Here is a 13,031-nt window from a genome sequence, read left to right on the forward strand (position 1 = left end):
GTTTGCTGCTTCGTATTGAGTGTGCTGCCTGTGTATGTTCAGTGTGGCTGTGAGGTTTTCTCCTTTCTGCTGCAACTTTCAGTTTTGTTACAAATCCGTCCTCCTTACTGTAACCAAAACAGTGTTGTTATATGGCTGGGGATTTTTATTTAGTTGCTATTAAGACATATGACTGGCTGTCATGTCTCACTTGTTTCTCAGCTTGAGGTTGTGGTGGAGTACATTTACTCAAGCATTCATTTATTTTTATTTCAATTTTATACTACTTTAGTACTACTAATACTAGTTATACTACTTTATTTATCTACTCAATTACATTTCAGGGACATTTTGCACTTTTAACTGGTTACAATCAACATTTACTTTCTTGATTAAGATTTTACATCACAAAACATATGTAACTCTTACCAAAAAAGCAGTTTTTAGATGGGGCCCATTGTTATGTTTCAGATGTCTGTGAGTTGTTAACAAATCCACTCTCAATTAAATTAATAAACTTAAGTAAAGTAAAATGGCCAAGGCAATAAGATGTGGTTAAATGATCCAATATCATATTATGACATATCAGACATGGGAAACTTTACTGCAGAACTTTTAATAGCATCCTTTCTGCTGCAACTTTCAGTTTTGTTACACATTCGTCCCCCTTACTGTAACCAAAACAGTGTTATTATGTGGCAGGGGATTTTTATTTTGTTACTATTAAAAACACAAGACTGGCTGTCATGTCATGTAATTCACACAAGAAAAAACACTAGAAGATTAAAAAGATTAGTGAAAACAATACACATTTGTGTATCAGGTCTTTTCCTCCTCAGCTTTATCGAGCTAAACTACCTAACTGTATATAAAATAGTTAAAAATAGATGCAGAGTACAACATATTTACACATTGATGAATCTGTATTAATAATCTAGTAATGCAATATATCATAATGTATCATACACAGGACATGTTACTACAGAACCACTACTTTAACCTTTGATACTTTAAGTATTCTTTACTTAAGATGATAGTTATCATAAAAATAATCATCTAACTAAAACCAACACCAACAACACGTCCTTTTCCCCCAGTCACCTCCTCCAGTTAGTGTACGTTCAGGCCACATCATCTCAATTCCCGGTCCACGTTCCACGCTTCCTGCCAACAGTCACCTCCCCTTTCCAGGAGTTGGAATAGATTTACAAATAGCCCTGGGATGTGGAAAACATCTCGTTTGTGTGTGTGGGCGTGTGAGCAGCTCTGTGAGAAAGGGCTTCCTCCTTTTGCCCTCAGACTCTGCTGCACCTCTGCCGGCCTCTCTGGATTGTTAACCTGCACATACAGTAACGCAGCCTTCACAGCCAGCGTCAGGTCAGAATGATGGAAGAATTCAGGGGTCAGAGAGCGAGCTTTTAATGTGGATCAATGCCAGATATGGCTCTTATTCTGAATAACATCAAACATAAACAGCTAGAGTGCACAATTTATTCATTCTAGTCAATAATTATACCAGTTTATTTGTGTGATGTGGTGCAAAACCAGTTAAACAGATATACACAGGGTTGGGAGATTTATTTTTAAAATGTGTTTCAATACAACTAAGTAACCTAATCCAGCTATCACAGTATTTCTTGGCATTGCTTGAACTGTTCTCATGTTTTGCTTTAAATACGAAATAATGGTGAAATTTCAACAAAGTAAAAGCATTTTTCTCACATTAGAGGTCATAATAATGAATTAGTAACTGTTAGTTATAGTTTCACAGGAGACGAGAGTGGTGTTGTGTGAGACTTGTGAAGTGTTAGAATGTGTGAGAATGTGCATGGTATTATAATCCTCCTTTATTTTAAATGCATTTTAAAATTGGAATCCCCCGAAAATAATCCACATTTTTACTTAATGTATCAGTAATCTGATTAAGCTTTTTTTTTCTGTAACTTGACCAGAATACAGTGACCTTTTTTTTGTATCAGAATTATGTAATGTCATTCCATTTATGCTGTTACACCCCAAATATGCATATAACAAGATGGGATCATGGATTAAAAAAAAATAGCATAGCAGAGCATTCCAGAGCAAAACTGGAAATAATTTTCTTTTAATTTAAACACCTCAATGTTACTACTACTACTAATACTCGGTAAGAGATTACAGATGATATTATTTGTTGAATGAATGAAGAATGCGTCCCAGAGAAATCCCCCTCTCAGTTTGCAATATAATAATACGAAAACTGTGTGTAACGAAAATCGCATAAAGTTACGTGTGTGTGTGTGTGTGTGTGTGTGTGTGTGTGTGTGTGTGTGTGTGTGTGTGTGTGTGTGCGTGTGCGTGTGCGTGTGTGCGTGTGCGTGCTTGAAGCATGTGTATCTGGAGGAGTGGTGATAATGTAAGCTTTTGGTATGACAATATAGACTGTAGTGTTGCAAGTAAAGATTATTTAAATTATTGATTCTTTTCCCGCTTTTTGTCAGTTAGCAGAATGTTTAGTCTATCAAACATGCCCATCATGACTTCCCAAAGCCCAAGGAGACTCAATCAAAAAGTTTTGCTGACCAACAGTCCCAAAGCCTACATACATATATTTTTAACGACCTTCTAGAGAGCTTTAAGCAATGTATTCCCCCTCGAGATGAGGATTTTCATATCCCCCTCACCGTTCCCTTCTCTATAACACATACTGCACAGCAATATGGACACTCGAGCTCACTCACGGTGTTTGGCATCATCATCATCATGATCATGTCAACATGATGCTTGCTGTTGTGACAGCCTCGTGTGCATATGTGTGGGTACATGTGGGTGCTCTTACTGTACCTGAAATAATATCAGCCAACGTCTGCTTATCTACTCATCAACAGCTTTTTGCGTGAGCATGTGTTAAAGGTGATGCGCACACATCTTTCTAGACCCATTTGGATAACATGTTGTATTTGATCATAAGACTCTCACCTGTGGGAGTTTTCTCATCTGAAACAGAGTGGGTGCTTCTGTTTCTGTATGACTGTTTTGACCTGATGTTCTTTCCCATGAGGTAATTTATTGGCTGCCAAGCTCATGTCAGCTCAGTGTTAGCAGGAGTCCAGGCAGTATCCACGAGGGACAGCCTCGACTCTGTTATAGCTGAAAGCAATGTTATTAACAGCATCTGGTGTGTTAAAGGAATACTAGAGCTGCACCGGATGTCTTTTTTTAAAATATACATATAAATATTTGAAGCATCTATTGAGGTTTTCAAATGAGGCTCTGAATGTCTGTTGCATGTTTTATTATTTCATCGACTGAAAAAAAATCTGATGGCAAGCAAATGCAGATACATAATTTAAAAAAAAAAGTAAACTTCAGTAACTTACTATACTAGTGTTTGAGCCTTAATATTTTTTTGTTATTGTTTTTATATATTTATATATACATATATATATATATATATATATATATATATATAAATATAAATGGTAGTTATAGTGCTTTAGATTGCTGCTAATACAGGTGCTTGCCTCCCCTTGTGTTAGGAAAGGGAGAGATAGCAAATTCAGTGAGTGTTTTTGAGCTACTTATATCAATTGAAGCAAAATATTTTGTTCGATAAATACATCTTATCAGTTTTGGAAATGATTACATCTATCACTTTTCAATGAATCTTGACTTATCGACTGTATAATGCTCTGGAATTATTGGCAACGTTTTGATCACAAGTCAGAAAAAATCTGATGCAGCAATCACTGGAATCTAATTCTCCAAATAGTATTATTATTATATATTATATTTTATTAGTGTAGGCTTATCTTTATCTGCAAATGTGCAAGGAATAGTTTGGGAAATATGCATATTTGCTTTCTTGCCAAGAGTTAGATGGAAATATTCCAAACACGGCAAACTATTCCTTTAGAACATGGCCATAATAAACCTTTTTTTTTTTTTAAATTTCAAAATGATTCACAGCAAGGAAGTGTTTTTTTCCACGCCGTCAGTGATAAAAATCAAAATATCTTTAAGAATGGAGGGCACCAGAGGAGGAAGAGAAGGTTAGGGTTAGACAGAGCAGAGAGGGAGAAAGCGGCGAGTCATTTGGGAGACATCCGGTCTCTGGTCGGTGAACAAAGCCGTCCAACGAGGGGAACAAAGCAGGAGTCTGGAGCTGAGATATCACAGACTGGTTGGCCCCTCCGTCTGGAAGTGTACGTGCCGCAGAGCAGGACTCCAGTTGAGAAGGGACATTGGAGGCGGGGTGGGCTTTTTGGGCTGTCTGTCTGTCAGCTGTCAGTTTGTCTGAGACCTGCATTCCTCACATTGTATTTACTCACAAACGTTTACTCTTCCTATTTGCTTCTGCTCACCTCGAACACACTCGTTTGTCTTCTGCACGTCTCCTCTATCCTCATTTACCTCGTCTCCCTTTGGTTCTTCCTATTTGCTGTTTCCTTTTTCCTATTCTCTTCTGGCTACCATCATTACGCTCCGTCCCCCACTCCCTTCTCTCCTCATGTTGTCCTTCACTCCTCCCCTCCATCCTTCAAATGTTGGTGGGCAGCAGAACAATATCCAGGGGGTCATGGTGACCGGCAGCCCCCTCCCTGTGGTCTCTTCCTGCTATTGTTCCTGGTCCCACTGCTGCTTGGCTCCTACACTCTATTAACCGCACACATACTGGCTTAATCACCACTGTACACTGTTCTGCTATGGCTTCAATCATGGGAGAAACACCGGAGACTTGAGAACATGCATGAAAGGAGGACACCTTGGGAAATTTGTAATTCCACAGAGGTTTTCAATAATGATGCACGAATGACTCGATCTGTAAACCTCTCACATTTGAATCACAGTTAATATGTACACACAAACAAGATTAACCAAATGTATTCTATTACAAGTGCATAATGATCAAATATGCATTGTAAAACTGTTGATTATGTAAAAAAAGAAGTTGATTATGGTACTAAAAGATAACTTCAGTACATGTCCCTTTTTTCTTCCCCCTCCCCTCTTTTAACTGATTTATATACTTGGAATATTACTGCTGTGCTAAATCCCAAGAAACAAGGTAACCTCCAGCCTGTGCCGTAATTAAATTAATTTTCTATCCCTTGTATGTGTTCATGATAGGTTGAGTGCTGCCCACGGTGTCAATTTATGGCATAATATAGCAGTAAAATCAGCTCTACGGAGCAGCAAAAATGTCCTCACAAGAATTGGGCGCATTAAATAATCAGTCTTTACAAGTTCAATGCAAACCCGGCCACACACACAAAGCATTACGTGATCCTGCTGAGAAGATGAGGTGACTGTCAATGTAATGTAACACAGAGACCACATATGATTTAATTCTTTTTTTCATGGTTGGCCATAATCGAGCTGTAAGCACGTGAAACCTGCTGCTGCAGCACTGGTTGTCGCATGATTACATTTCTATAGGGTACTACAGGTTTTTTCCCTCTTTTTCTCTGACACTTTGATCCCACAATGGCTCCATCTCCTCCTGTAGATAGACCCCAGAGTTCTTTGATGTGCCTGTCTATCTGTCTGTGCTCTGCTCTGGCCCTGGCCTCAGATCACTTATTAAATGAGACACGGATGTCAGGACCTCACATCTTTTCCTCTTATCACAGATCACCCACCATACCTGACTGTGGCAGCTTTAAACCTCTTCTGTTGGCATGCTTTGCAGGAAAGCTGCAGAGTTACATGAAAGGCCTAAAGTAAGGGATCATGAAACATGGAGCAAATCTTTTACTACAGGGATTTTGCAGAAAACAATTCTAAATCCAATGTTAACTTGATTTTTGACATAAGAAAGCCAGGCACGTCCGTGATCATGGCAGTAGCGTGTCACTGCCAATTTCGAATGGTGCAGCGCTTTATTCTCATTGTAGGAATCCATTAAGGTAAATTATTATTAATAAAAAAGAAAATGATCACCAAAAATATATGAACAGACTTGATTATAGTCCCCTGTAGCGCTTATGAATCCTAAGATGTCTCTTTTATATATATATATAAATTCAACATTGTTCAGATTTATTGGCCATAAAATCAGAGAGTGTAACTTAAAGGGTAATTCCACCTCTTGCAGAGGGGAAAATTGTGAAGAATCTTTACATTTTTTTTATTTTTTTTACCAATTTATTAGATATACCTTTCACAAGTATGTACAAGAAAGACTACAGTTTAAATTGATTACATTTTATGTTGGTGCAGCTTTAATTGCTGTTTAGTACAAAGAATAGGGCAGGTTTGGGCACTGTTTAAAAGATACATTGTGGATAAAATTGAGTATTCAGAGTGTATATTTACAAAAACAAAAGTTTATCAGTTTAAAATTATTATTATTATGTAAATATACTATACAATTTTAACCATTTTTTATGGTACATGACTTATTTCCAAGAAACTTAAGAGCAAAAATCTGGTAAACACATAACATAATAAGTGTTGCTTTTGCATTATTGTTTGTGGAGTACGAAATACAATAAACATCCCAATCCAGAATGGAACCTGGGGCTGTGCACTAATGGCATACGGTGTACCCACTCTGCCATCGAGGTGCTCCTAAATTGCCTATTAAAACCGTTGTAGTACCTGTGTCTAATAATAGATGAAAGCTATTTTGTTTCAAAACTCGCCAATATATAAATAGGAGAAAGGTAAATCCAATTTTCCTGTGGACACAGAAAATAGAAAAACAAATCTAAGGCTAGTGTTATTCATTCTGATTTGGTAAGTGGGCAAAATGTCAGAATTATTTCAGCCTATGTACTTCTGCTTCCCTCTTAGTATTTTACGCGCTTGCTATCTTGTATTTACAGTCTGTCTTGTTTTCATACTTGCTCTCTCTCTCTCACTTCTCTGCTCTCAACAACCTGTCCTGTAATGCCACCCCTGGGGCAGTTTTAAATTTATTGCTTTTGGCCGAGGGCCATCGCAACATAAATAAGCTGAGAGAAACAATGGACGGACTGAATGAGCATCATACCAGAATTGTTGCACACTAGAAGCGGCAGGAAGACGTGCACTTCACTTTCTATGCTATTGCAGAGAAAGTTCTATAATCGTTATTCTCCATTTCTATTCTTCACATTTCCATCCCCGTTGGCTTTTCTCATTTCCTTACTTTCCTTCCTTGTTACTTATACCCATTCCATGCTAAAGCAACGTCATTGTTATGAATGGATTGACAATGGTATCTGACCCAGGCCAATGACCCTTTTGGCAAAGTCCTCGGAAAAATAAAAAAACGTTTAAGATACTACTGGGGTAAGTCGTAAAACTAGCTTTCCAAATCTAAATCATGCACTGCTTTCAAAGAAGAGGTGGTGTTGGTGCTTGGGAGCTACGTGGCAGCGTGGAGTTGTTGTAAAAAGCTACATTTCCTCTCGGTTAGCATCACAGGTAGCCTCTCCCAGTGACCTGTGATTTTTCCTGGAATGCAGCACGGTGTGTCAACTTCCTTTCAAGGCAGACGTGCACTCCCAAGCACATAATACAATGCACACATAATACACTAAAACACACACACCCCAATCAGGGTTGTTAGATTCAAACTTGACAGCAAACCAATTTTTTTTCACGATGGTCAGGTGAACTGTTGGCGCACTGTGGCCTGCTGTTAATGCTCATGCTTTTTGTGTGGAGGACCACAAGTGTTGTGGAAATAATAATAAAGAATTAATAAAATTGTTTACAAACTAACGCATTAATCTATTAATATATAGACTAAATTACAAAGTAACTGATTATTTGATATTTTAAAAGCCAGTAAAAGAGGAAAACTAGTAAAACTAATTGATCCATCATTAAATAGTTAAAATAAAAATAAAAAAACATAATTTAAAAATCATTTAAAAATACCTTAATTCATTCATAAATTAAATATTGGAAAAGGAAAATCTAAAAATGCATTTTAAAAAGAGAAATACCTTGATTCACAAATTTAAGTAGGAATATAGATTTTAATCAGACATTTAAAAGATATGAGCATTGACATTCTTTTTTTTTATAATATAAATGTCATGACATAGATGGGTCCCAACCGATCAACTCTGTGTCAGCATTCGACATGCAAGTTTCAGGGCTGCTTTAAATAGTAGGTGGCAACATATTTAAATTTATTTAAATTTATTAAGGATGTAATGATCTGGATTAAACATATTAAACTGTCAAGAATCTGAAGTCGTCATCATTGGTTAATGAAACCCCTTAACAAGCTAAGCTTCTCCCTCTGTTATGACAGCTCCAGTCATCCTCCTGCATTTCCTTCAAATGTTCATTCATTTTCAAACTGTCTTTTTTCGTCAAAAAACATCCACATCCATGGTTTTCTTATTTTCTCCAACTTTTATCTCCTCTTTAATCTCCTCTATGGATTCCTCCTGGATCCTGCTTGGCCATGGCCAATCAAATGCATGCAGACACGAATTGATGGTAGATAACAAGGTAAATTCTAGTGTTTACCTTGTGATTGTTTAGATGGAAGATGAAATGTTTGCGGCTGTGACAGGTTGTTTTTTTTGCTTTAGCTCTATCCTCTGTAGCTGTAGCAACACATCATACACCAGTGAAGCCCCTTGTGTTTTTTATGTAGCTATTGTTTTAGTCTCTATATGACCTGAGACTAAATGTAGATCAAAAGTTAAAGAGACATTTTCCTGTCGTCCCCACATTCTGGATCACTCTTCTCATCATTTTTGCCAACTCAAACGCACTCATCTTGTTTAAGAAAGATCTCAGAAACACCTATACCGTTCTCTTGATAATCTCTACTCTTCCAAATACAAACAAACAAAATATATTTCTCTATCTGTTCCTATCTGCCCTCAGTCTCTCTTCCCACTTTTCACAGCCAGCCCCCCCTCGCCATCCTTGTCACGTCCACAGGGCTCGCTGCCTGCCGCGAGGTGAGGGGTCCCCTGGCTGGGGACCAGGACAGCACACACCTCTCTTTGATCTTTCCCGCACTGGCTGCTACCTGCAGATAGCATATTCACACACACACACACACACACACACACACACACACACACACACACACACACAGCGCTCTCTGCCTTTCAGCCACAGAGACAGCTCTACATCTCTTGCTTCCTCTTTCTCCGTTTCTGCTGGATGCATTGCAAACCATGCACATGGATCTGGCTCTACAGCTTTCCTTTAATGCACTGCAGCTATCCAAAATATGCTTTTGCTCATTTGGATGTAGCATTGAACAATTCAAAAGAGACATTTTTTTCTTATTTATATAGAAAATCTTAGAAATACTGATGGGGATATCCTTTAACTTCAATGGCTTTGGTAAAAATGTGTAGTGTGTGTGTGTGTGTGTGTGTGTGTGTTTGTGTATGTGTGCTCACTGTCATCTGGTTACCATTTGAAGGCAGAATTACAGCTAATGATATCCTAGAGGAAAACTACAGTAGCTAAACATGCAACAGTTCCTCTGTTTCTTTTTTTTTTTCTTCCTCCACCTACTTTTCCTCCCAACCGTTTTTCTTTCAGAGTCGTTGAAGTCTGTAAAAAAAAAAAAAGAGGCAGAATTTCATAGATATGAATACTTTTGTCTTTATGCGTAAATTCTCTGGTTTAAGTAAAGCTTTGTACTTACAGACAGTTTAAATGTGTTTATATCCCTTTTTTTCATATTACTTTGCCATACGAATACATACATTGCCCCCCCCCCCCCCCCCCCACTACACACACACACACACACACACACACACACACACACACACATACACACACACGCACACACTTTCTGCCTCTCGCATCTGGATTCAATCAGGATCCAACGATCCCCCAGCAGCCTTTCTAAGAGAGAAGTAGGTTACAGCAGCAGTGTCAAATATCAAGCAAACTCATTAGAACATTTACAGAATGTGTTTCTGGAAGTCTGAATGTGCAGTATGTTTGTGCAAAAGAGGAACATCAGAGAAATATATAGACACAGAAATATTAGTAGAGTTCCACTCTGCATGTTTGTGTACATGCAAAGCTGCTGTATGTAATGTGTGGTCTGTATGTAAACATGCATGCTGTCATTGTGGATTAGTAAAAGACTGCCTGAAGCAACTACAGCACCAGACCAGTCTCTATAACTCTTATTTTTCCTCATTTTTCTTTCTATATTTATCTGTAAGCCTCAGTAAAAAAACAAGAAAAAATATTTTTTTGTCTTGACTGTACAAAATCGACCGCATCCTCTTGTTACTTCTCTACCAATGGAAACCAAAAATTGCAAAGAAAAACAAAAAACAGAAGTGTGGAGGGATGCCTTCTTTCTTTTTAAATTGCAACTTCTTCTAGACCAAATGAAAAGAGGATTTGACAATTCTATCACAGTATGGTGATAGATGATTTACTAGGAAAATATGCACTAAAATTAAACTCTTTGGTTCATTTATTTTCTTTATACTTTTATCAAGAAAACAAAAAAAGGAAGAAGTGACCAATACTTGCATAAAGCAGTGCACCGAGCCCTGCCTCCCTCTTTACAGACTTTGGTCACCTTCTTGCACAATGCATTGGGTTGAGACTTTGGGGAAATTTGGGGCTTTTTTGCTTTGCCTAAGCCTGCAACTATTTGCTTCACAGTACACACACACAAACACACATGCACACACATGGACTTCTGATCTCCTACTGACAGTGATGCTAACCAGTACAAACTCCATCTTCCACTACTTATACAATGTACAGTACCTGCTGGTAAAATTATGTCTTGGGACTCACTCCGCATTTATGCAGCAACTACGACTGTAGGCTGTACATATAAACAGTGCTGGTCCTAGGCCAGCTGTAACCATGGTAACAGCTGCACATAGTGATGCTGAGCAAAGGGCCAATGTGCTGTTTGATTGACAGGGCTGATGTTTAATGGATGATGGCTGGTTATTTTTTCTTTTCATAGGAACTGAACTGTATACACTTTATTAGGTAAACCTTGCTAGTACCGGGTTGGACCCCCTTTGCCTTCAGCACTGCCATAATTCTTTGTGACACAGATTCAACAAGGTCCTGGAAACATCCCTCAGAGATCTTGGTTCATATTGGCATGACAGCATCAGGCTGCAAATCCATGCATGTCCATGATTTAAATCTCCCATTCCACCAGATCTGGTCACTGTGGAGGCCATTTGAGTAAAGTAAACTTGTTGTAATGTTCAAGACACCAGTTTGAGGTTATTTGAGCCTTGCGACATGGCATGTTATCCTGCTGGAAGTAGCCATTATAAGATGGGTACACTGTAGTTATAAAGGGATGGACATGGTCAGCAACAATACTGAGGTGTGGCCTTTAAACAATGGTTGATTGGTAGTGCCAAAGTGTGCCAATTTAATATGCCCCACACCATCACATCATAACCACCAGCCTGAACAGTTAAAGGCAGGATGAATCCACGCTTTTCTTGTGTTCTGACCCTACCATTTAAATGTGGAGACACATCAGATCAGGCAACGGTTTTCTGTTGTTAGCTGACAAGAGTGGCACCTGGTGTGGTCTTCTGCTGCTGTAGCCCATCTGCTCCAAGGTTGGACGTGTTGTGTGTTCAGAGTTCAGAGATTCTTCTGCATACCTTGGTTGTGGCTGCTCTGACCTCTGCCATCATCAAGACATTTTGGCTCATTGGATATGTTCTCTTTTTTGAACCATTCTCTAAACCCTAGAGATGGCTGTGAGTGAAAATCCCAGTAGATCAGCAGTTTGTTAAATACTCAAAGCAGCTCATCTGACACCAACAACCTTCAAAGTCACTTCTTCATTTTGATGCTTTCTTTGAACTTTAGCAGATCCTCTTAAACATGTCTACAAGCCTTAATGCATTGAGTTGCTGCAACATGATTGGCTGTCTAGATGTATGTGCTAATGAGTAGTGAACAGGTGTACTTAACAAACTAGGTGGTAGTGTAAGTACTTAAGTGATACATTCTATGATGATAACATACCTCAACCCCAGTCAACACATTTCTGTTGTTTATTTACCAGAATAACTTATTTTGATTATGCTTTTTCTAGTTTTTATATCATAACATTTCCCTGTTCCTAGGAATTCCTGTTGCTTACATTGTTTGGCAGCGTCCAGTTTAACAGGAAGCAGTACATTTCCCAAGGCTGTGCGTGCCAAGCGTTTTTAAATCCCGAGAAATGTTTAAATCAGGAGAAAAAGAAACATCACTGATTCCTTTAAGTCTTGAATAGAGAGCAGTGCTGCATCCTGTCACGCAATATCATTTAAACCGTTTTTTCCAGGAGAGATAACAGCACACAGCTTTCTCTCACACACACAGGCACGTTAGCGCTATATTATAGTTACAATAACTATTCAGTTTACAGGTGATAATCGATTAATTGTTAAAGTCATTAATTAAGTAAAGTTTCCTTTTTGCTTCTCCTATAATGTTGGTGCTTTTCCTCTATTTAATATGATCTAACTGAATATCTTTGGATTTGGGACAGTGGGTCGAACAAAACATGTATTGATGTTATCCTCTGGCAATTTCTGATTGGATTGTTTTTATTTGTTTCTGCCATTTAGAAATGAATTATTGTTTAAACAATTGAACGGAAAAGTTAAATAATCATTACTTGCAACCCTAATTACCACCTCTGTCTCTTTCTTTTTTATGTTATTTGATGCAACTTCTCTTAATCTCTTCACGGTTGCGGTTAATAAGACACAATTTTGTTTAATCATAGAAATGCTTCAGTTTTCTCATAAGGTCTGGCATTGATAAACAGCCTTCAAAAGAAAAGGGATGTTCTTTAAAAGCACTTTATCTGCTTTTGCATGTATATTGGTAAATAATTCAGTGGATTCTTTCCACAAAGTGATCTGTATTGCTGCTCTTGACAGGAGCTGTCTCTTATTCTATGATTTGTCCCTAACAGGTCTTCCCACCCCTTCCTAATGAGGCTGAGATCGCACACACCAAAAAGCTCTTCCGACGCAGGAGGAATGACCGACGGTAATGACGCATGCAAGCTCGCATGCACACACACACACACACACACACACACACACACACACACACACACACGTGTCTACCTCAGTGAGAGG

The 13,031-nt window shown here is 38.3% G+C and overlaps 1 protein-coding gene across 2 annotated transcripts in view; it reads left to right on the forward strand.

Annotated features, from left to right (window-relative positions):
• The window catches only part of ctif (CBP80/20-dependent translation initiation factor), a 61,776-nt gene that overhangs the window by 20,506 nt on the left and 28,239 nt on the right, over nucleotides 1-13,031 (forward strand). For both annotated transcript variants that reach the window (XM_059357760.1, XM_059357759.1), the window contains exon 8: nucleotides 12,863-12,939. In XM_059357760.1, coding sequence (XP_059213743.1) covers nucleotides 12,863-12,939 — 77 coding nt within the window. The remainder of the gene's footprint in view (nucleotides 1-12,862; nucleotides 12,940-13,031) is intronic.

This window comes from Centropristis striata, chromosome 19, assembly GCF_030273125.1.
Source record: "Centropristis striata isolate RG_2023a ecotype Rhode Island chromosome 19, C.striata_1.0, whole genome shotgun sequence".
In the NCBI taxonomy this organism is placed as follows: domain Eukaryota; kingdom Metazoa; phylum Chordata; class Actinopteri; order Perciformes; family Serranidae; genus Centropristis; species Centropristis striata.